We start from the raw sequence: 24,027 nt of genomic DNA, 5'->3' as shown, positions 1-24,027 counted from the left end.
CTTTTCCCAGACTAATGCAGTGTGCATAGCCTACCATTATGGTTACATTTATGTTTACTTAATACCCCTCCACTTTAATTTTCTGTCGAGGTACATTTGGATGAAAACAGATGAAATTCTTAACCTCTTCCTGAGGTGGAGTTACTATTAATGTTACTGTACTGTCTGCCCCGCTAACCAGCCAGCTGAGTATATTTATCTTGGTATTAACAGAGCTGCCGGCCACAAAGGTGGAATGTGCGCAAATGTGACTTGAAAAGCACCGGTTACATTTTAGTTTTAAGCCATAAAATAAATAAAGAGTGGTCCTACAATTTTATGAATGACTGTATTCATCCCCAAGCACGCCCCCCAATCAATTTCTAACCCTCTACTAACTCCACCCATTTGGAATGTCTGGACCACTGCCCGAATGTTAATTGGGTGGACATATGGTGATGGGCGGAGTCTATCCTTGACTCACGAGGTTGGTATAAATTAGACGGAGCTTGCGATATGCTCCCTGTGTAATTATTTGAGTGTACAGTAATCTAGTGATGAAGTGACGAACTCCTGGATGAACTAAACTCGCATCTATTTCGACGACTTCTTGTTTTTTTTATTGAAGGACACCATTCTGACTGACGACTTTACTGTTTTACTTTTTAAAGTTGAAGACCATCTTCTTGTGGATTAAAAGTTAAATTTCTTCTTTCTGGTATCAACTTCTTTTCTTTTCTTTTTGTGACCATGGCATTAATTATAATTTTTGCCTATTTGACAATTGTCATCAATCTGGTAAGTGTCATATTTACAGTTGATAAAGTTAGGCTACTCGCAGTCATTTCCATCTTTAAGCAACAGGGCCATATCTGTCAACGGGTTTGTTGTGATGGGCTAAAAATTATCTTTCAACTTCCAGAAATAGTCACAACGTATTCCAGTTTCCAAGTTAAGTCTACTTATGTTCTAAGTGGACACTGTTTTTGATGCGTGTGCGCCTGTTGAGTAGTCTACAGCAGCGGTGACTGAATCAATCTTTGTTGATCCTAGCTGGAAAAATTTGGCACTGGCTGTGGATTGATGCACTGTTATACGAATCACGGGTTGGCAGAGAATTGGGTACATTACTTAATCAGACTGTCTACAGTCTAGACACATCGATGACCGACAAACTAGATAGCCTATTATTGATTTATGCGATAATATGCTGTGAGTTTAACAGACTTGAACGTATGGGTGAAATTGACACAAAGTTGCACACGGCCGCTAAGACATTTTGACAAAGGACATTATGTAATACGTATTGCCATACAACACTTGAAACACACAGAGAACAGCGTGGATTAGTTGGGACCGTGTCTCCTCTCTGCTTAGCCAATTGAAGCAAACGCTCTTACAATAACATGTTTGTTTTCATGGAGGTCTTACAATCCAGTCCTCCCCCTTCAACCTTCCCTTTTCTCTCCACTTTCAGGTGAGCGCCAGCTGCCCGGCTGTGTGTGAGTGTCCAGCGGCGCCCCCTATGTGCCCTCCAGGGGTGAGCATGGTGTCTGACAGCTGCGGCTGCTGCAAGGTGTGTGCCGCCCAGCTCAACCAGGACTGCGATCCCACGATGCCTTGCGACCATCACAAGGGGCTGGAGTGTAACTACGGCAACGATGTGACCCTGGCTTTGGGCATCTGCAGGGGTAAGTGTGGAGGAAGTGTGTCGGTGTTAAAGCTTGTGTCTCGTGGAGAGGGGGAGTTTAACTACGTGGGGATGATTTGTATGAGTATGTTTGTTTATCGTGTGCAAGCATGGTAGTACGGTTCCAAGCCTGTTGTGTGTTGAGGGAGAAACAAACCATGTGTTGAAAGTCCTCATAACCTCCAGACTTAGCACATCGCACCCCAGTGGGACTGAGATATTTTGATGTGTAGTAGATTCCTTATCAGGAGGAGGGAGTTCAATCTCAAAGACCCAGAAATATAACATCTATCCGCACAGAGCCAAGATTCCTACATAGACTAAGAATAGAAAGGTCCTCTGTGAGATGGTGACATCGAGTCGGTCTCTCTGTCTCCTCGGCCATGCGCCTCACTTCCTGTTAACCTTTCCATGACCTCTTCTCCTCAGATCCAAGCATTCCCGGTGGGTTTCCAGAGTGATTTCAGTATCGGGTGGTTGTGTGTTTGCCGGTTGTTAGGGGGCAGGTTACGCAAGGGGATCTCAGCTGGTGTAACGAGAGAATGTGGCGAATTCCAACCAGTCATACCTGAGATTGTCAGGGGAGGCTTGTGTCCGAACTTTAAAAACACATCCTAGTCTTTAGACATGGCCGACATCTTTGAGATACCCGAAACACATGTGCTGCCCAAAATATCCCGAACCCATGTGTTCGCGAAGGCTTGTAACATAGTAAACAGTTCTTTACCCAAGGCTCTGTTGATGGTTTTATGTGGCTTTAAAGCCTTTCATGTGTTGTATGGGTACATGACCTTGGTGTCAATGGACGACCCCCTGACGGGATGAATAAAGGCTGGTGTCCATGGTAACCGGAGGTGTATCTCTCCACAGCGAAGAGGGAGGGCCGGAGCTGTGAGTACAACGGGCAAATCTACCAGAACGGGGAGAGCTTCCGGGCCGGCTGTAAACACCTGTGCACCTGCATCGACGGCGCCGTGGGCTGCGCCCCTCTCTGTGCCAACCGGCTCCCGCCCGCCTCGCCCACCTGCCCCTACCCGCGGCTGGTCAGGGTTCCGGGCCAGTGCTGCTTCAGCGTGGACTGCCACAAGGGCACTTGGCGACTGCCACCCAAATATCAGAAGCCTTGGCAGCCTCAGCCTCGACCCTACCAGCCGGAGAGCGACAACACCGTGGGCAACGAGCTGGCCGAGAGGGCCAATGGCTGGGAGGATGAACAGGGTTACAAACACCTGCCTGGTGAGACGAGTGGTTTTCTCAGTGTCGACACTCGGCCCAGTTAACGTGCTCGCACTGTCGACGTCAATGTTTGGCTTTGTCGACGCTGTTGTCTGTTACCTTAATGACTGTGACCGTAATCGTTGTTGCATGTTGTGACGGTGTTACGTTCTTCTTTTCCACGCCCCCTCTGCCTCTTTCTTCATCCCTCCTTCCCTCTCTCTTCCTGATTCGCCAGTCTGGAAGCATCCTCAGGAGAAGTGTGTTGTCCAGACCACCGATTGGTCCCAGTGCTCACGGAGCTGTGGGATGGGCGTGTCCTCGCGCATCACCAACGACAACGCCCAGTGCAAACTGGAGAGAGAGACGCGCATCTGTACCATTCGACCTTGTGGGAGCATAGCTTTACCCTCAAAGGTAAAGAGTGTGTGTGTGTGTATGGTGGACAATAAACTATTTTATTGCTGCTAAAGGGGACCCACTAGTAGAAGATTATACGAAAACCAAACGTAAGCACAAAAGAACCATTTCACGAGAGACTCTCTCCCGGCCCTAAACCCCAAACGCAGCACAACCCCCTCCTCTCTCTCGATCACCCTGGCCGACTCCAGCTGGAACACGTTGATAGCAAAGCCGGCGCCGGGCGCCGTGACGCCGTGTCCGTTTCCCCTCCCCGGCTGCGCGTCTGATGGGAACCGAACGCGCGTTGATTTACTCCCCGGTCGCGGCGCCCCTTTTAAATATAGTCCCCGAGCCGCTGCATTCCTGCCAAGCAACTGTCCATAGCTGGCTGCTCTCTGTGTACTCAGTCAGCCAGAGAGACGGGGTGTCTATATTAATCCTCTGGTTCTCAGTCCGAGGGGCATGGGAGCCTGACTGCCTCCAGTCTAATAAGGCCTCTGATTCTCTGTGAGGGTTGGTGGGCAAATATGTTCCATTCACGTGGAAGGGTCAGTTGGGTTTAACGGGGAAAGCTTGCGAGATGTTTTTCTCAAAGGATCTGGAAAGAGTTTCTGGATGTCCAGTCGGATATTAGGCATGCGTATAATTATTGAAACGTGTTCGTGACAACACTCCGGGGTGATTGTGTGTCATATGAAGGGCTTGATGGTTAGTCAGGTCACTAAGGAGTATGTCTTTATAAAGAATCAACTATCTGTCCTCCTATGTCTTTCTATTCACAGAAAGGGAAAAAGTGCTCCCCTACCCAGAAATCCCAGGAGCCCAAGCGTCTATCCTACGGCGAGTGCCAGAGCGTCCGCCTCTACCGGCCCAACTACTGCGGCGTGTGCACGGACGGCCGCTGCTGCTCCCCGCGCCGCACGCGCACCGTGGCCGTGACCTTCGTCTGCCCGGACGGCGAGCGCTTCCAGCGCCAGGCCATGTTCATCCAGTCCTGCAAGTGCGGCGAGGACTGCGGCCATCTCAACGAGGCGGCGCTGCCCCCGCAGCACTGGATGTACGGAGACACGCACAAGTTCGTCGACTAGACGAGCCGGGCGGGCTCCTGATCGTCTCTGGGAAGGAGGACATGTTGAAGGAGGACTTTGCTCCCTCAGACTTTTAATAAGACAACCAACCTTGAACTATCTGACTATAATGGGCGGGCCTAGAATATGTTGTGTGTGTGTGTGTGTGACTACGGGGGTGGGGAATGATTGACAGGTGATTGTCTCCTAGGGGTTCCACCAGACATGGGTCTTAGAATAGTCCTGCAGGGTGAGTTAACGAGCAGCACACAGGTGCTGGGACAGGTGACTATGGGGGCCTGATCATGAGGCCTTCACGACAAAGAACAAGGAGATAAACACAGCATCACAGAGCTGTTCAGTGTAGGGATAATCTAGGATCTGTACGGGGACAACAAATTGGACGTTGCCCACATACAGCTCCATAAGCGTAACGCATAGGCAGTACAGGAACCATTGTGTTACCAAGATTTCCCATAATGCACTGACTACGATGAGGCAGGAGGAGCGAGGAAGGGGCCTGATTGGCTAAAAGATAAACATGGACGACCGTGGACGTTAGACACGCTGAGCGCTTCAACGAACACTATTTATTCTCTTTTTTTTCCGCAAAGAACTTGAGACGCAAACGCCGAGCTATGAAGAGGAACGTTGTTCCCGACGCGAGCAGAGGAAGATGACGAGCCACCTGTAAGCAGAGATTTATGGATGGTAATTCAAGATAGCCCACGCTCCATTTAGCTCCAGTGACTTCTATACTATAAGGAGCTCTGTGGACGACCGAGACGCATGCAGAGGACTGAACTCATTCCAAATCACCTCTGTTCTCTCAACATGAAGGAATCCAACACAGATCAGTCGTTTTATTTGTAACCCGGGAGCCACGTCAATCCCAACCTTGTAATGTTTAATAACCTAAGACTAATATACATTTATTTAATCTATTTAAACTGTGTGATTCATGAGACTGACCTATGTGGTGAACGTTAGAGGTTTACGATGTGGCTGCATACTAACAAAAGGGAAATGACCTATTTTCTCTTGGTCACAGTGGATCTGGTGTGTGCGTGGGTTCCTGTGTGTTCTTGTGTGGCAGGCATTTGATGAGGTGGGAATTAAAGAGGTTGATAAACTCAAGAGGCTAGTGGAGTGAGTGTTCAAATGGGATCATAGTGCCACCTACTGATATGGCTGGTAAGGATTAAATTATTTCAAGGGATGAATCTCGCTTATCAAATGTCATTTACATATGCAAATTATGTGGATAGTCTGAAACGCTAGTATATACAAATAAAAAGCACCAACACTCAAATGACATTGTATAAAAAGTTTAATTTCATTAACCAAAAATACAACCACGATTATAACAAGAGCAACTTTTAAAACTGACACCCCCGGGAAAAATAATTATAAAAAAAAAAAAAAAAAAGTTGCATTGGGAACTCATTTTGGGACATAAGATTAGGGGGAGGCTTTAAAATAAACTGTCAAGATTTTTTTTTCTCTTTTTTTCCTCCCTCCCCCAAAGAATACAATGGGACAGAGGGGCACACACACAATCTGTCTTCACTGGGATCGATGACTCATCTGGACTGTTCAACTGGAGAGAGAAGAGGAGACAAACATGCATTAGCCTTTTGTCTTCCAATGCTAATTCACCATCATTTTATTTTTATTTTTATTAAGGCCCCACTGCAATACAAACAAAATAAAAAAGCACCCATATTATTGATCCCATAGAATTAGTGACTTGTGACTAAAAAAAGTACAGATTTCTGTACAGAGCATACCCATATACACCGTCTGATGACATTTTACATCACGTGGACCAAAGCAGACCACTGTCTTAATCTTAATAAAATTCCATAAGACCACCACAAAGAAAAAGGTCCCCATGGCTTGTGAGAGGGGGGGAGGAGCTTACTGTAGGTGGAGATGTCAATCTCCTCGGGAAGCTCGGCCACGTTGACCTCGAAGCGGTCCTGCACGTCGTTCAGGGTCTTGGCGTCGGTCTCGTCTGACACGAAGGTGACGGCCAGGCCTTTCGTCCCGAACCTGCCAGCACGGGCCACCTGGGTAGGGGGAGGGAGGGGGTCAGAGGGGGGTCAGAGGGGGACCCTGCGGCTGTGTCGGCAGATATCGTTTCTCTCGTTGAAAGGTGCACGTCTATTTATGTAGCGCAAATGCAGTGAACAGTGGCTGGCCTTCACAGATAAAAATGCACAGTCCTTCCTTTGATATTCAAAATCGATTGGAAATCGCCCCGCAGAGTAAAACGAGTTACGGGTGTGAAGGGAGACTGACCCTGTGCAGGTAGGTGTCGGAGTCCTCTGGCATGTCGTAGTTGAAGACGATGTTGACCCGCTCGATGTCCATCCCTCGGCCAAACAGGTTGGTGGCCACCAGGATACGCCTCTGGAAGTCCTTGAACTGCTGGTACCGAGAGAGCCTGCGGAGAGGAGAGCGAAGGATCACGCGGCTAGACTCGACCAGTTCAAACACGGGCTTGATATCCCCCCCCCCCCCCGGCACATCGGCGGGCTTGTCGAGCAGAGCGCCTGGTCTTGTCAAATAAACATTCAGTTCTCGGCTTTGAATGCATGGCCGTCTTTAAAAGCCTCCTTTCCAGTACTGGAACACATTTCCAACACCCGACGTGATCTGAATAGATACAGCGAGACGTTCTGAAACGGTGTCGGAGCTTATGATTCAGTATTGGAGCTCATTCATTATGCATCAAGTCCATGCATAATTTCACCCACCCCGTTGAACTACGATGCGCCATGGAAGTCTAATAGACCCGTAGTCTGCACTAATCTCTTCACTTATCCCCAGAAGGATTTGAATTGATACAAAGTGCTGCAAAAGCCTTCCTTCGCTGCGCGAGATAAAAAAAAAACAGCAGCGTTTGTAATCATAATAAAATAATAGTATGCGTGTTATTTGACAGATGCTTCCTTTCAAAGCGGTATAAGGAGTGGGATTCAAAGCCACTCCGTGATCTGCAGCCAAAAACACCAACTAAAGAGCTACACCCACACCCCTCTGATCCAACCCCCGAAATCCCATTTGACAGCTTTGAGTGGCACCCACCTCTCCTCCTGGGCCATGCCCCTGTGGATGGCGATGGCGGGGAAGTTCTGCTCCACTAGGAGCTGGGACAGAGCCACGCAGCGCTGCACAGACTTCACGAAGATCACCACCTGCAGGGGGGGAGGGGAGAGACAGCACAGGAGTCAGACGCGCAACGAAGAAAGACACTTCCAAACAAGGGTATGCGGGGCCAAAGGTGGAGGAGGAACCCAGGTGCCGATCCCTCAACGTGGGATCTAAAATAAAAAAAACGTCCGCGTCTGACCTGGTTGAACTCGAGGACGTCGAGCAGGTCGAACAGCTTGCGGTTCTTCTCGCTGTCCTTCAGCTTGCAGTAGTACTGCTGCAGGCCGTGCAGGGTCAGCTTGGTCTCGTCGTCCACAAACACCTCCATGGGCTGCAGGACAGACGGACACGGAAGTCAGTGTGAACTTCAGGACTTTTTCCAAACTGGATAAACCGCTGTCATTTGTACATCATGGTTTTCCTGATTTCTTTTAAATACATCAATACAATGGTACAGCACTTCCAACACAGAAGTAATGAGGACATGTTCCTCCCGATAGGTCCAGAGGCAGGGGTGAAGCCCCTAACCCAGGTTCATTAAAGGGAGGGTCACTCTTCCCCTCATTCATGGCCACTTGTAACACTGACAGCCACAAGTGGGCAAAGCTAAGAGGGATTTCAACATGTTCAGGTGAAACTTGAACATCATGTTGTTACTGCTTCAATTTTGTCTATCATGAAGCTCCAAACTCACATCCTGCATGAACTTGCGGCAGACGGGGCGGATCTCCTTGCTGAGGGTGGCGCTGAACATCATGCACTGCTTCTCGTGGGGCGTCAGCCTGAAGATGTCCTGCACGTCCCGTCTCATGTCTTCACAGAGGAAGACGGACATTTTCGTGAAAGAAGAACATGTTAGGCGATAGAGCGGTGCAGTTCAGCACGTTTGCAGATCAAACTCTTATCTTATCTGGACAATGTCCCCCAAAAAATAATCATAAACATTTCTAAACCAGTCCTAATGTCCTACTGAACTCCGATCCAACACTTCCACTCACCCAGAGCCTCCAGCATCTTGTCACACTCGTCCAGGACAAAGTGCTTGACGTTCTTCAGGCTGAGGGTCTTGTTGCGGCTGAGGGCCAGGATGCGCCCAGGCGTGCCCACCACGATGTGGGGGCAGTTCTTCTTCAGCACCTCCTCGTCCTTCTTGATGGCCATGCCCCCGAAGAACACGGCGGCCTTGACGGTGGGCATGTACTTGGAGAAGCGCTCGTACTCCTTGCTGATCTGGAAGGCCAGCTCGCGCGTGTGGCACATGACCAGAACTGACACCTGGTGGTGCAAAAGGAGGGACGTTAGGCAATCAGCTTGCCGCCCCCCCCCCCCCCCCCCCCCCATCATAATATCCTGCAGTCACAGATTCAACACAGCAGGAAGCTTATCCTTGGTGTGACCCACTCACCTGGCCATCTACAGGCTCGATCTGTTGGAGAGTTGCCAGTACAAACACTGCCGTCTTTCCCATACCAGACTTGGCCTGACACAAAATGTCCATACCGAGGATGGCTTGTGGGATGCACTCGTGTTGTACTGAAAGAGATGCAAATGAAAAATGTTTACGGATCAGATGGGTCAATTAGGTTGTGTGCATATCCTAGAGAAGAAAAAAAAAAGTTGCAAAACAAAATCTGGCGGTGCAAAAGTATGCAGGTGAAAAGATCATTTTCAGGAGTTTAACCGACTGGGTCTTAGTGGCGTCACCTCACCTTCGGAGGGATGTTCAAAACCACAGTCGACAATGGCACGAAGCAACTCGGGTTTGAGCAGGAAGTCTCGGAAGCCGGAGCTGTGGATGGACACATAGGAGCCCTTCACCTCCTTCTTGCCTGCCGGGGTGGCCGCTTCTGGGGCGGTCTGCGGTTCCTCATCCTCCTCGTAGTCCAACAGCTCGTTGTCAACGTCGTTCTCTGCCATGCTGCGACGGGAAACAAAGATGTAGTGCGTCGACATTATGCTGTGTGCATTCAAGTTTTATGGTATTGTCAGAAAAGTCGGTGCTGCTTTGGTATTTACAGTGTCGCGGCCCTCTGGCTTGCTTACCAAGTATCTGTCGAACAGGATCTACTGTATTGTTAGGTTGGGTGTGGAACTAGGTACCAAATGGTTCACTTTTGCGTTTTGATTTAAATCAACAAAATGCATAAATTAGGAACCAAGCTAACTACAGTACTCGACGAAGCTAACTAGCAACCCCTTGTGAGTCAAACTCGGAGCGGCAAATCTGACTCCGTTAGCTAGCGAGGCTACCGCTGGTACTCTTTGCTAATTGCTAGCAGGCCGTGATTCCACCGCACGCAAGTCGGCCGTGTGCTTCTAGATTATCCACAAACTTTAATAGTTAGTTGGGTGGATCGGTTATCAAATCCATTTAAATACATTTCTCTGTTGGATTACGTATCATATCAAGCATTTTAGCGAACATTCATCCGAGAATATGGACTCAAAATTCAAGGTCCGGGTCTTACGACACAAACAATGCGTGGTCGGTCGGCCGCCCACCCTGCTCCGTTGCATCTCATTCAAACTTCATAATTAATCTAACTAGTATATAAATAAGAAAGCAACGTAACTATGCATATATAGAAACAATTCAACATCAGAAAAAGTTTTACAGCAAACGTTACGGGATATAATCGTGAAAATATCTTCAGAAAGATAGCCTATAAAATGTGAAGCTCACGCCTGCGACACAACTGAGCTAGTGCTAGCTAAGCTAGGCTAACGTGGCTAGTTAGATAAAGCTAGCTAAATAGCTAACTGTAACAAGCCAGTCTTTGTTTACAGATTACAAACGAAATATTCGATTATGTCTGCCCCAGGTGGCCTCAAGCGAGACAACTTTGTATTTGACAACGGTTCAATTATATTGGAGTTCAGAATGATAAAATAAAACAACAAAATCAAATTTACCTTTCGGTGTTTGATGGCTTGGTACTGTTCAGCTTCGAGAATGCGATCAACTGCTAACTGCTAGCGCAAATGAAGTTGTCAAGTTCCGTTCTTCCCGGAAACACCCCTGATTCTCCAACTCAGTATTGGTTAGTTTTAGAGCCACTCAAATGTCAGCGTTTGTCATGATATTTGACAATTTTGTAAAATAATCTCCATGTCTTAATCATAGCATACACAGTGGCATAGTTACAGTATGTGTATAAAAACAACAACAACAAAAATTAATGCGTTAGAAATTATTTTATTAGGATTTAGTCTACTCAGAAAACACAGAAATGTCCGAATTCGAATTCAGATTGAAGTGACCTTCGCTATACTTTTACTCTTGAGTCTTCGGTAAAAGTCCCACTTTCAGTCGTTCTGTCACCATCACTCATGACTGCTCTCCCTCAAATAATTGCGGTCTTAATAAAAATATAGGCTAATAATTAAGCAATTTTGTGTGATTTAGATGCAATATGAATTCTATCCATCTGGTGGCAGAAGAGTAGCCTAAATAATAACGGCCCTAGTAGGCAACCACTATAATAAAATCAAAAATAGCTTCATCAATGAATTCTACCTAATTAATGATGTCAGGCTAGGTGTGTAATCTGCTGCTTGAAGCTTTGATTGATTTACTCTTAAGGGATATATTTACAATTTCCATGACTCCCATTTTTAAAAACAGTTTTTTCTTCCTTCAGTTTAGTAAACCAGTAAAAAAAAAAAATCCATATTCGATGCCAAATTCACCGCTGGAAGGAACGACACCTGCAAGCACCTCCTCCGCGCAGAATAAAAAAAATAATTGATTGGTGGATTGTGTTGTCCTTATAAAGGGTACTGTAAGTAAGACAATTCATTGGCTTTTAACATGTCAATCGTACCTTCTACTGTAGTGTGATTGGCGGTGACCCTCCCCATGTTGAATGAAATGCTGAAGCACGCCATTCTGAATATGATTCATATATGAATTATCATGTTGCTTAAAATCTTGTTAAGGCTGACTTTCTATTTCCAGCAATTGTGCTGTTGTGACTGGTGAAGACAGGCTGGGAAGCACACAGCCTGGTGGGCGTCGCCATTCTTCTTGAGGAAGCTCACCAACGGCCAGCGGCGCGACTTTTTACCAATTAAAGCAGACACAAGAGCGATGGCATATTGCGTTAAAGGCAGATCTGTGTGAGGTCGTCACTGTAAAGGGTTCTATTTTACGACCGTTTGGTGGTCGATCTGCACTGCAGCCTCGGAATGACACAGGAATAAAAGCCGCGTTATGGGAACGGAATTCAGGTGGGCATTGCTCTTTCATTGCATATTTTTTTTTTTTACAGTTTAATTAGGTATAATATGCTGCATGTTAGTTTGCATGTCTTTAGGAGTAAATGTCGAAAGATAAACGAGTGACTGTGTCAGGGAATAATGGTGTGAGAATACTGTTATCATGCACATCATCCTCTTCATCAGCGATAACCCTTATTGCTTACAATAAAATGCAAAGCACTTAATTATATAGTTGTGAATATAATGTCAAAGAGAAACCCTGATTTTGACCATATGAAATGTATATACACAGGATATATAGGCCTATGATTTGAAATCCTTTCGGTGCAGCGTATAGTCCAAAATAAAAGAGCTTTCCAGTCAACCTCTGCGCTCAATGGGGCCTGATTTTACAGTAGCATATATGTCGTTGTAGTTTCACGTTACACACTCGTTACTGTGTTTGAATTACCGTCTTGTGACAGCACTGCAATATGCAGATCTGCCATTCAAACGGTTACAGATGCTGGAACTGTAGCATCATCGGACTGCAGCGTGAGGCTGTAGTACAGGGAGGTTTATGCATCAGCATTTCGGCTTGACTACAGGGCTAAGTGCCATCATGCAAACACAACACCGGCTAGCCAATGGGAGCACTTCTCCGCTGCTTCTTTGTAGCCTAAACATGTCCTTGATAGACAGACAGTAGACCCACTTTTGTGCGTTTTAAAGGCCTATATTCTCATAAATAAAGACTAGGGAAGTAAAGTATGATCGACACTGCAATATAATTTGAGCTATTTGACACAGAAAGACATCTTGCTGTTTTGCAGGTGAAGATTAATATTCTGTTGGTTGATGTTGAGTAGCTGGAGTATGAATTGTATACCTGATATTATACATCTTACACTAATGTTTACTGTGTAACTATAAGATCTGCCTCACTCCCCCCCAAGGAGAAATGTCAAGGAAACGATCACCTTGATCCTCAGATTAGATTGATCATTCCAAAAATATGATGATTAGACGTCTACAATAAGGAATACCACAAACCAAATGTAGTCTGCTGAGTAAATGTCTGTTGACGTCAGATGTGTTTATATGTGTGACATAACATGATTGCTTTTGGTATTACTCGCTAGTCAGAGTGTAGCACATTTAGAGCAAAAAAAAAAAGAAAAAGGTTGTTCATGACCTTGTTTTGAAGTGAAATGCCACAGTGGATTATCACAGACAGAGACCTAGATTGGACGTTTTTCAAATCACAATTCAGTAGGGAGGGAGGCGCACACACACACACACACCAGACAAACACAAACGTTACACAAACGCACGCACAAACAAACACGGTCAAGCGAGGCTCCCGTAGACACACACACACGTTCTTAGTCATGCACACTCAGACACTCAGACACTCTTCCTCCCTGTTGGTCCGTCTCTCCCTGTCTTCTCCTTGACCTCCAGGAGTCTCTTCATTTTCAGCTGTGCTGCTGAACTGTGGGCCTTGGTGCTAATAGGCCTCCGACGCTGTTGTCCGGAGATACACTCGTTGTCTTCTACACACAAATGGCGCGGTGTGTGTGTTTGTGGGAGTGTGCGCGTGTGTTCGTGTGTTTGTCCCGAAACTGCTGAATATCTCACCCGGGACGGAAGTAGGAGACAGGAGAGGAGGGTTTATCAGCTGTCTGATATATATCCACATCCCTTTAGTATACGGTATTGCAGGGGTAAGTGTGTGTGTGTGTGTCACACTGGTGGTCCATGGTGTTGGTGGCGTCGAGCAGAGGCCCTGCTCCTCATGCTGCTGACTCTGCGAAACGGGGAGCAACTCGATGACCTCCACACTCCTGGCTCAGGGACTGCTACTGCAGCCTCTCCGACACGCCACTGTTGTCCGTACACTTCACATTTGTAATTCCATCTGTATCCCTGTCCCCCTTCGTGTTTTGTTGTTGATGCTTGACGTCGTTCAATATCAGCAAATGTAGATGGGTAATGCAATCCCCCGGTTACCATCACTGAGTGTGTTCCATTTAGGAACGCTTGCTTTTCTTTTGATTATCATTTCGTAAGTGGTGGGCTATGGCTTTTCAAATGTGATTCTTTTTTGAGCACCTCTCTCCTCTGCCTACATGATTGTAGAATATGTAGAGTATATTCATTTAAACCAGGCTATATATTTTGCAAGCCATTCTCTAGTGAGGAAAACAGACCATTATATCTGGTCAATGTTGTCTTGGGAATTCTTCCTTATGGTGGTATTTCTGCTTTTTGTCATGTCATCTTTAGATCCTGTGTACATCCTCACAAATCGGTATGGAACCAGGTGAAGTAAGAGTTTGAGAATTAAGGATGAACAAGGGAGAACAGTCAAGAGAGAACGTGTTGTTTGAAAAACATGACCGGGATGGAATGATTGACCCGTATGGTACAGTGTGTCTCACTAAACGGCGTGTATGATCAACAGGCAGCTGATGTGTTCAGGTGATACTAAACAGAGTAACCAGACCTGTTCTGACAGCCCCTGTTCAATGAGAAAACTGAGTACACACACAAACAATCGGCTGGAGGACATTGTGTACACAGGGCTATTGTACTCAGTGGCACAGGTGTTCCAGCGAAAGGAGTCATACACCGTCTCAGTTTCAGACTCTCACACCAGTGAGAAGGTTCTGGTCCTGGATCTGTTGCTAAGTGCTTGAAGCTCCAGAGAAACACCTTGCCTCCACACTCAGCTGGTCTCAGTTCAGTTTGGACTGGAATTGTGTGGGCGAATCAGATCAGTATCAGGGAAATGATCATCACTGTGGGAATTTGAAGTCGGTGTTATCTGTCCTGGTCACCCCATGCATGAGAACTACACTGGGACAGTTTGGTGTAATCCATTTGTGAGATTAGTGTTTGCTGCAGTCTGCATTATCTCTACCATGTTATTGAATAACCGAGAGACCTGGTGAGACTGTGGTTTAAAGCAAAGCAGACCAATGTGCTGTAATGGAATGTTACCTTTCTAAGTTAGCTTAATGATTTAAACCTAACTGAGTCATGGCGCCTTACAGTTAATTTGCAGCCAGGTTGTGGAAAATAGTATTTTAAGACATTTTCCCTTCTGCTGTGTTCCAGGGAAAGAAACCGTCAGAAAAGGGATTATTTTCGAAATGGGGAATTAAGAATCTAACTATATTTCTGAATGAGGCTACTTTTAGGAAACTCGGAGACAGAGTGAAGAACAGTCACACGCCACATCAGATGGTTTGCCCAAAATGTGTCTGCTTATCCCTCAGGATCACCGTCAAAGCATCCGTACCCTGGTCATACCCAGAAAACACGCACAGGAAGTAGGAAGAAAGTAACCAATTATACACTAATATCATACGTAATTCGCTTTGCCAAGACAGAGCTTTGTCAAGGGAGGCCGTTTACAGACCACAATGTCATTACTGTTAGGATGAAGGGGAGTTTGGCTTGGGTGGGCTAGGCTTCTATTGGACAAGGTAAATACGTAATATGCAGTCAACAGTCCCTATAAGAGATGAGATGGGTCAGAAACAACAACCTCATGGTCCAATAGTCCAGTCACATGCACAGGGCCAACGGTACTGTGGAGATGTGATGTTGTTGAAGGAACAGGCCATGTGTCACCAGACTGACACAATGATCATGTAAATGAGATGGGAGCAACAGCGAGGTCTGGTGCATCGTTAGTTACAGATTAGCGTGGGGGGCTGCCCTTGATCTCAAGAGTGCCCCGAGGCAGGGACAGACAGACAGAAGGGGGGGAGGGGGGGACACAGCGGGAAAGTAGGGGGTGGGGGAGGGGTGTTTTGATCAGAGTTTTTTCTGGTTGGGGGGGCTGGGGGGCTGGGGGGTGGGGGGTAGGAGGGCTAGAGGGATACATGTGGGGGGGTGTGGGGGGTAGGAGGGCTAGAGGGATACATGTGGGGGGGGTGGGGGGTAGGAGGGCTAGAGGGATACATGTGGCGATGGAGGGAGGCTTGATGGTGACGACGCTGGACAATAGTGTTGACTGTTTCTGTGGTCAGTGAGAGCGAAGGAAAAGAAGCACTCAAGCACACACACACACGCACACACACACACACACACACAATGCGTTAATTGTGCACGTGGATTAACCGTTAAACGACAACACACACGGCACAGTGTTCACACGTTGGCTAAGGAGCACGGACACACACGGACACACACACAGCCACACGGATGCACGCTCTCCCTCTCACGCACCCACACAAACACCCCCCACCCCCTGCAGAATAGAGGCTACGGTGTCCCATCGCCTGCTCCCCCCGTCCTCTGCAATGAGGTCCCAAGTTCATCACGCAACCACCCCCTCCTCTCCCCCCGCTCTCGGCCTCCAGGGACGCCACAACGAGGCAGCTAGTGCCACGCCAAAAAAAACAAAAACAAACCCTGCATCGCCGGTGTAGTTCGGTAGTTGCAGGACCTTGATTCTGTCACCCCTACAGTATACTGCCAGTCCTCCAGTAGTATCGCTCTGCCATTGCTCCAACCTCTGCCCCCCCTCCCCTCCTGCATGACTCACACTCTCTGGAGTCTAGCCCGCTGCCTCCAATGACATTGGATGCTGTTCACTCCTTCCTGGAGTCTGGACAAACTCATGCCAACAGTGATGACCATCATCAGAGATACAGTGGATTTAGAGACCCGTCTTTACTTTTGATAGCAAAACACCCGGGTTTTGGGGCTTGGTGAAATATGTGATGCAAGGACTCCACTGTATTTATCCAATGAGGGTGAACATTTTATTTATTTTATTGACTTTATTGACTTATTTTGTTTTATGATATCAAGGGTTAAGGCGTTACAGGTTTATTGCGTTGAAGGTAATGTAAAGGGTTGTTATTTGAGTTTGTCCGACTTAATCACCTCAGTGTGCTTTTCACATTAATCTCTGCAGCCATTATTTTGTTGTTTTGGAGGAGGCTCGTTCTTACAGAGAGTCTCCATTGTGACATTTCGGGATGCCGTGGCCCGAGATGTTTCTCCCTCTCTGATGCGATTGGTCTCATGTGCTCGTTAATGGCTCTTTTGATTGGACGGGCCCTCGTACATGAATACAGCCCTTGTCCCCTCTTTCCCCCCTCTTCCTCCAGGCCTTTTCGGTCTTGCGCTCGTCTCCATGCTTTGGTAGTTGTGTGTCGGTGTGACCGCGCGGTGGCTGATTCTACAGGCTGCTATCGTGGTGCTCTATACTGTTACGTTGGTTATTGTAGCTTTGCATAGGCTACTCTGGTCGGTTCTGACTTGGATACCAGGGGCTCCCCTCAGCCATTATTCTGCTGCACTCTGCTAGTGTGTGGTGTGGTTGTGTGTGGTGTGGTAAGTGTGTTTTCTTGTTTAGCTGTGTGTCCTCTCGTCCAGCATTCTGCTGATAAGGAACTGTGCTTTCGGCCCACTCTCTCTCTCTCTCTCTCTCTCTCTCTCTCTCTCTCTCTCTCTCTCTCTCTCTCTCTCTCTCTCTCTCTCTCTCTCTCTCTCTCTCTGTCTCTCTCTCTCTCTCTCACTCTCTGTCTCTCTCCTCATCTCCTTCTGCAGATGTGCACAAGTCCCACGTTCTAGCAGGGTGTCCATTTGTTAGATTTATGCTAAATTACCCTCATCCTGCGCTTACCGGAGTGTGCGCGTTTGTGCGTATATGCTTGTGTGTGTGTGCACGTTTGTGTGCCAGCCAACTTCACTGGATTCGCCCGGTAACAGAGCCCCCCCCCCACATATACGTAATACGGGGCAGTGAACACAGACAACTAGCCACAGGGGTGGACTCAGACTGAGAAATGGCTCCCAGAATCCCTGTTAAACAGTAGCTGCAGGACGTCTCTGTGTCTGTCTCACACTGAGCTCCAGACTCTCCTACCCAGGGCTCATCTGACGCTTCATGGCTGCAGCGTTGGACAGGGAAGTCAAGACTGGAGGGAGGGTGGGAGGGAGGGAGCGAGAAGGAGATGGAGGCAGTGAGAGAGGGAAATGGAGGGAAGTAGAGAGAGAGGGTGATGGTGGGAGAGAGAGGGAGAAGGGGGAAGGGAGAGAGGGAGATGGATGGAAGGGGAGAGAGGGAAATGGAGGGAAGGAAAGAGAGCGGGAGATGGTGGGAGAGAGAGGGAGAAGGGGGAAGGGAGAGAGGGAGATGGATGGAAGGGGAGAGAGGGAAATGGAGGGAAGGAGAGAGAGAGGGAGATGGTGGGAGAGAGAGGGAGAAGGGGGAAGGGAGAGGAGGGAGATGGATGGAAGGGGAGAGAGGGAAATGGAGGGAAGGAGAGAGAGAGAGAGATGGTGGGAGAGGAGATGGAGGGAGAGAGGGAGATGGAGGGAGAGAGAGGCAGAAGGGGGTTAGGGAGAGATGGAGGGAGAGAGAGAGATGGTGGGAGGGGGAGAGGAGATGGAGGGAGAGAGGGAGATGGAGGGAGAGAGAGGGCGAAGGGGGTAGGGAGAGAGGGAGATGGGAGAAGGGAGAGAATAGGAGATGGATAGAGCTGAGAGGAGACCTAGCCCTGCTCAATAGGGCCTGCAATTTAACAATGGCCAGTGAAATGTTGCACATTGCGAAGCTCGCGTAAACACGCTTTCCTTCACACATCCAAGGATTATCATGACAAACACTCAGTCATAACAGTACCCTTATCAGAAAATAGGATTGATGGATTTACTCCAGGGTTGAATTGCTATATTTTCCTCACTGTGAAATTACTGATAGATTTTGAACTCAACCATAAACAATAAAAAAAAGGTATGTACACTGTTATCAAGCAGGTTTTCAGGAAATAATTCATTAAATTTCAAATCATTCATTACTCTTCCCCTTTCTGATTAAGTTTGCTTCAGAACTACAGAAAACATCCTAAATGAAACCCCCATTGCTAATGCTTGAGCTATAATTATCTTGAGCTAATCGCAAACCGACATTCGACTTCTAAGGATCCACATAATCGCTTCTTCTAAAGATAACGTCATGCTCAGGACCACAGAGTGATCAATACCTTCCACGCACTCTAATGTCTCTTAGATGCTAAGTGTCAGTGACTGGTCACTGAGAAGGGAAGTTTGGCTGATATTATTATGGGATGTGGTGACTGGGTGTGCTCGGAATGCCCGATGACATCACGATGACTCAGGTCCGTACGCCCTCTTTAAATCTTTTGGTCCTGTAAGGAGGGAGGTGGTTTGGGTTGGCTGTGTTGGACAGATATCCCTTGTATGGATATGTGTGTCGATCGCTGTAACGCTAATGGAATGGTGCTATTTTCTGAGTTTAAATCAGTCCATCCAATCAATCACACCAGTCAGTATCCAGTCAGTTCATAGTTCTTCATAGTGTTCTCAACCACCCCTTTTTGTTCCTGACAGGTGAAGAACCCTGATTCTATTGGCTCCACGGCCCAACCCGACAGCCAACCCGGCCACATCCCAGAGGGGGAGACGAGGTGAGGACATTCCACCCGCAGCCTCCCCCCCCCCCCCCCCCCCGTCAGGCCCACAGTGCATCGCTGCACCGCCGACCCCCCCCCACCACAGCCACCGCCATGTCCACCCCTAGCGGCAGCCCTGAGAGGGAGGGGGGCACGGGGGGGGCCTCAGCTGGATGGCCTGGATCCCGACCCCCCCTCCACGGGCAGCCCCATACTCAGCCCGGACTCCTCTTCCCATGATGCAACTCTGTCGGCACCGGCCGCCTCCCCGGCCGACTCGGAGAGCCTGAGCCCTGACGAGCTGGAGCTGCTGGCCAAGCTGGAGGAGCAGAACAGGTGAGACACGATGCAACCCAGCCCGGTCACACTCCTGTTATACTGGTTGTGGACCTGCCAAAGGCAGGCTACATTCACAATATTTACATATATATTTGTATAGACGTATACCTTTTATTTGACAAGGAAAGCCATTGAAGAACAACCTGGCAAGAGATTAAGGCCTCTTGTAGGGACAGGCCAGTTGCAGTGCCTGAATGTTTTAGGCTCAACATTTAAGGTTAAACAAAGAGTGATGTAGCTTGATGTAAGACAAACACTCAATTGACAAGGCCAAGTACATTCCCCAGTGGGACTTGTGCTAGAATCTTATCAAAAACTCAAATGGGGAAATAGCTGGCCTTTAGCTGTTTGGAGAGCTAGCTCACTTTAAGCTGTTGTGTCTACAGTAGAAGGCTCCCCTTACTTACAGTAAGCCTACACAGATACGTTTTGTTTCTACTATCAGAGATGCAGCTTGGTGTTGATAACAGCCCATGAACAATAGACTCAGTGTCACTCTATTCTGAGGTGTGCCTCAAGGCCTAGTCATTTGACCGGACAAGTTGTCTCGAAAGGTTTTCCGGTGTGTTTGTTCATGGCCCTCGGATATTATATCATCCAATAACACGTGCACATAGCTGGAAAAAGGCAACACAGTTTTATCATTCTGTCTCCATAGAGATTAATGCAGCATCGTGGCAATCAGATTCACTCTCTTTGACCTATCTTATATTGAACCACAGTTCTACCTCATGTAAGCATATTCCCCTGAAGCCTGTGTATAACCTTTCAACCCCTACAGGGTCCAACCCTTAAGCACTCAATACCCTAAGGATGCATCCAAGCATCTATCTACTTTTTTTCTCCCGTTATATCTTTATATCAATCTTCATCCTCCATTTATATCATTATAGATATACATATCAATCCAACTATCAGTGTGTAGCACGGTTAGTCCAGTAGCCTAGCAAGAGTTTGCACATGGTTGAAGATTAGCAGGAAGCAGCAGTCGTTATTAAGACTACCACTTAATAACAACCACTTTGCGCCTTTAGCACCCTGTTTCCATGCACGGCCTCTCGCGTGAGAAGCTCTAACCTCCAAAAACGGTGGTTCTTCCTCGTCTCGTGTCCCAGGCTTCTGGAAGCCGACTCCAAGTCCATGCGCTCGATGAGCGGCTCGCGGCGCAACAGCGGCTCCTCGCTGGTGTCCAGCTCCTCGGCCTCGTCCAACCTCTCCCACCTGGAGGAGGACACCTGGATCCTGTGGGGGCGCATCGTCAACGAGTGGGAGGAGTGGAGGCGCAAGAAGGACAAGCTGCTGAAGGTGAGGGGGGGAGGGGGGATGGAGGGATGAAGCGAAGAAGGGATTCTGACTTGTTCTAGGGAGGGGGAATCAAACGGGACGAAGGGAGAGAAAAGCTGAAAATGGAGGTCGTCCGAAGGGACCAGGAAGGGTGGTTGTTTTGGATGCAAACAAACGAGAAGCCTGGAGTTGATCTCTCCTCACTTCCCTTCCACTTCCAATCTCTATTTCTATCTCCCTGCCTCTCCATCTCCCCCTTTCTCTCTCTCTCTCTCTCTCTCTCCTCTCTCTCTCTCTCTCTCTCTCTCTCACTCTCTCTCTCTCTCTCTCTCTCTCTCTCTCTCTCTCTCTCTCTCTCTCCCCTCTCTCTCTCCCCCCCTCTCTCTCCCCTGCCCCCAGGAGCTGATCAGGAAGGGCATCCCCCATCATTTCCGGGCCATCGTGTGGCAGTTGCTGGGCAACGCCACAGACATGCCCGTGAAGAACCAGTACTCTGAGCTGCTGAAGATGTCGTCACCCTGCGAGAAGCTGATTCGCCGGGACATCGCCCGCACCTACCCCGAGCACGAGTTCTTCAAAGGCCAGGACAGCCTGGGCCAGGAGCGTGCTCTTCAATGTCATGAAGGTGACCGGCCTTGAACTTTTGACCTTTGGCCTTTTATGCTCTGTTTTCCTCCATGTTATGTACACATACCAACAAAAAAAGGATGATCTTTTTCAGTCACCAATTACAGCTTGGTACACCTGTAGCATTTATAAATCCTGTGTTTACCTGGTCATGTTCAGAACACAGTACTGTGTTTAGGTGCGTGAGTATGTTTGCATGTGTGAAAGGGGTATGTTTATGGTCCTATACCTCACGTGGACCTGTGTGTTCCAGGCATATTCTCTGGTGGACCGGGAGGTAGGCTACTGCCAGGGCAGTGCCTTTATCGTGGACTGCTCCTCATGCAAGTAAGTACACAGTCACACACACATGCACACACACACCCTCACAAATGAAGACAAACACAGACAGGCACTTGACCTCCCTCCACCTCCCTCCCTCCACCTTCCCTTCCGGATTGTTCCAGATGCCAGAGGAAGAGGCGTTCTGCGTTTTCGTGCGTCTGATGCAGGAGTATCGTCTTCGGGAGCTGTTCAAGCCCAGCATGGCCGAGCTGGGTCTCTGCATCTACCAGTTTGAGTACCTGCTCCAGGTGAGCAGGAGACTTAGAACACCACTTACTACATTTACATTACATTTAGTCATTTAGCAGACGCTCTTATCCAGAGCGACTTACAGTAAGTACAGGGACATTCTCCCCCGAGGCAAGTGAAGTGCCTTGCCAAGGACACAACGTCATTTTGCACGGCCGGGAATCGAACTGGCAACCTTCTGATTACTAGCCCGCTTCCCTAACCGCTCAGCCACCTGACTCCCCTTACTGGTATCTACTGTCACGGTGAGCCCAATGTGAAAGTGGGACTTTGAACAGGTTCCTGCCTAACCCTTCTGAGTTTGCTTGTATCGACTGGCGGAATTCATGAAGAGGAACGATTCCTAAAATACAAAACCCAGACACAGGGAAGACATTGTCCACAGGGGGGCAGCAGATATACTCATCATACTCTGAGAGAGCCACAGATGAGATATTTAGTGGAAACGTGTTTGGCTTCCAACGCTGTCGCCCTTTTTATCATTTTTATGAAAAACAACATGCTTTTCCTCTCTCTCTCTCTCTCTCTCTCTCTCTCTCTCTCTCTCTCTCTCTCTCTCTCTCTCTCTCTCTCTCTCTCTCTCTCTCTCTGTCTCCGTCTCTCTCTCTCTCTCTCCATCCATCCCTTCTTTTCTTCCCTCCACTCAGGAGCAACTGCCAGAGCTGAATGTCCACTTCCGCTCTCAGAGCTACCACACCTCCATGTACGCCTCCTCCTGGTTCCTCACCCTCTTCCTCACCTTCCTCCCCCTGCCCGTCGCCACGCGCATCTTCGACATCTTCATGTATGAGGTGAGAGACCCGGCAAACATGCAACATTATTGTTGATTATTACTATTATTGAAAAACATTGGTGCGTGTGTGTGTGTGTGTGTGTGTGTGTGTGTGAATCGTGGCATGTTTAGCAGTGCTTGGGCAGTTTGTACTGAGCCAGCTAATGTTGCACTGAGCCTGCCAACAATGAAAAAAAACAGTTGAGGTCAATTGAGGTCAGGTTAGGCTGGTTTACTTGTGGCTGTTTGTGAGTCTGCAAAATGATTCGGGGTGTGGGGTTCTCACCTTTGCTCCTCCTCCCCCCCCCAACCCACCAACCCCCCCACAGGGTCTAGAAATCATCTTCCGTGTGGGCATGGCCATCCTGCAGTACAACCAGACAGACCTCATCCAGCTGGACATGGAGGGGATGTCCCAGGTGAGACAAGTCACCGCCAGCGGGCACGCCGCTGCTCCTATTGAGCGGCCTCGTCATTCAATGTGACTCTCTCTCTCTCTCTCTCTCTCTCTCTCTCTCTCTCTCTCTCTCTCTCACTCTCTCTCTCTCTCTCTCTCTCTGTCTCTCTCTCTCTCTCTCTCTCTCTCTCTCTCTCTCTCTCCTCTGTCTCTCTCTCTCTCTCTCTCTCTCTCTGTCTCTCTCTCTCTCTCTCTCTCTCTCCCCCCTCACTCTCACTCTCTCTCTCTCTCTCTCTCTCTCTCTCTCTCTCTCTCTCTCTCTCTCTCTCCCCCTCACTCTCACTCTCTCTCCCTCTCTCTCCCTCTCTCTTTCTCTCTCCGTCTCTCCCTCTCTCTCTGATTCCATCTCCGTCCCTCTGGCAGCACTTCCAGAAGGTGATTCCTCATCAGTTCGACAGCTGCACAGACAAGCTCATCCTGAGGGCCTACCAGGTCAAGTACAACCCCAAGAGGATGAAGAAGTAAGCTGCCACGTTTTGGATCTTCCATTTGGTTTTATAAATGAATAATTAAGAAGCCATATGCCAGAGGATGGGTGTTGTTAATCAGATCCACTGGGACATGATTTGATAAAGCTGCTGTTGTTGTTGTACACGTATACTGATGGGAATGTATATCCACTTAACTGTCCAAAAGGCCGGAGATTAGAAAATGAGTTTGAGATGAATCTTGTTCAACTGATATTGATGAAAGTGTTATCATCTGTATTTGGTCAGGCTTGAGAAAGAGTACACCACAATCAAGAACAAAGAGATGGAGGAGCAGATAGAGATCAAGGTGAGAGGGATGTCTGTCTAATATGTTCCGACCTTGTTTGAACT

The 24,027-nt window shown here is 48.0% G+C and overlaps 3 protein-coding genes across 3 annotated transcripts in view; 2 read left to right on the top strand and 1 right to left on the bottom strand.

The window, feature by feature from the left end:
- Nucleotides 1-529: 529 nt before the first annotated feature.
- LOC136965133 (CCN family member 1-like) lies at nt 530-5,663 on the top strand. The gene is made up of 5 exons (XM_067259142.1): nt 530-777; nt 1,457-1,670; nt 2,540-2,905; nt 3,123-3,301; nt 4,069-5,663. The coding sequence occupies exons 1-5, from the start codon at nt 730-732 to the stop codon at nt 4,372-4,374; spliced, it is 1,113 nt and encodes a 370-aa protein (XP_067115243.1). The 5' UTR covers nt 530-729; the 3' UTR covers nt 4,375-5,663.
- A 2-nt stretch (nt 5,664-5,665) lies between these two features.
- On the bottom strand, nt 5,666-10,490 carry LOC136965132 (ATP-dependent RNA helicase DDX39A). The gene is made up of 10 exons (XM_067259141.1): nt 10,426-10,490; nt 9,222-9,430; nt 8,918-9,045; nt 8,511-8,787; nt 8,207-8,325; nt 7,712-7,843; nt 7,447-7,556; nt 6,658-6,802; nt 6,278-6,425; nt 5,666-5,953 (listed from the first exon to the last, which is right to left on the bottom strand). The coding sequence occupies exons 2-10, from the start codon at nt 9,427-9,429 to the stop codon at nt 5,937-5,939; spliced, it is 1,284 nt and encodes a 427-aa protein (XP_067115242.1). The 5' UTR covers nt 9,430; nt 10,426-10,490; the 3' UTR covers nt 5,666-5,936.
- Nucleotides 10,491-19,268: 8,778 nt separating this feature from the next.
- Nucleotides 19,269-24,027, top strand: part of evi5l (ecotropic viral integration site 5 like) — a 15,348-nt gene continuing 10,589 nt past the window's right edge. The window contains 12 exon segments of the mRNA XM_067259216.1: nt 19,269-19,310; nt 19,312-19,490; nt 20,609-20,798; nt 21,177-21,380; nt 21,382-21,402; nt 21,658-21,709; nt 21,712-21,731; nt 21,851-21,976; nt 22,625-22,768; nt 23,079-23,168; nt 23,570-23,667; nt 23,923-23,983. Of these exon segments, the coding sequence (XP_067115317.1) occupies nt 19,269-19,310; nt 19,312-19,490; nt 20,609-20,798; nt 21,177-21,380; nt 21,382-21,402; nt 21,658-21,709; nt 21,712-21,731; nt 21,851-21,976; nt 22,625-22,768; nt 23,079-23,168; nt 23,570-23,667; nt 23,923-23,983 (1,227 nt within the window).

Source organism: Osmerus mordax, chromosome 21 (assembly GCF_038355195.1).
Source record: "Osmerus mordax isolate fOsmMor3 chromosome 21, fOsmMor3.pri, whole genome shotgun sequence".
In the NCBI taxonomy this organism is placed as follows: Eukaryota; Metazoa; Chordata; class Actinopteri; order Osmeriformes; family Osmeridae; genus Osmerus; species Osmerus mordax.
Note: the sequence above shows the minus strand (reverse complement) of the source record. Positions and strands in the feature narration are given on the sequence as shown.

Bases quoted from the DNA above. Each gene is read 5' to 3' on its own strand.
- LOC136965133 (XM_067259142.1), top strand. From the start codon at position 730: ATGGCATTAATTATAATTTTTGCCTATTTGACAATTGTCATCAATCTG. The intron at 2,906-3,122 runs GTGAGACGAGTG...CTGATTCGCCAG, and splicing joins GGGTTACAAACACCTGCCTG to TCTGGAAGCATCCTCAGGAG. The intron at 3,302-4,068 runs GTAAAGAGTGTG...TTCTATTCACAG, and splicing joins GCATAGCTTTACCCTCAAAG to AAAGGGAAAAAGTGCTCCCC.
- LOC136965132 (XM_067259141.1), bottom strand. From the start codon at position 9,429: ATGGCAGAGAACGACGTTGACAACGAGCTGTTGGACTACGAGGAGGAT. The intron at 8,326-8,510 runs GTGAGTGGAAGT...TCCTCTGTGAAG, and splicing joins CAAGATGCTGGAGGCTCTGG to ACATGAGACGGGACGTGCAG. The intron at 6,803-7,446 runs GTGGGTGCCACT...TCCTCTCCGCAG, and splicing joins GGCATGGCCCAGGAGGAGAG to GCTCTCTCGGTACCAGCAGT.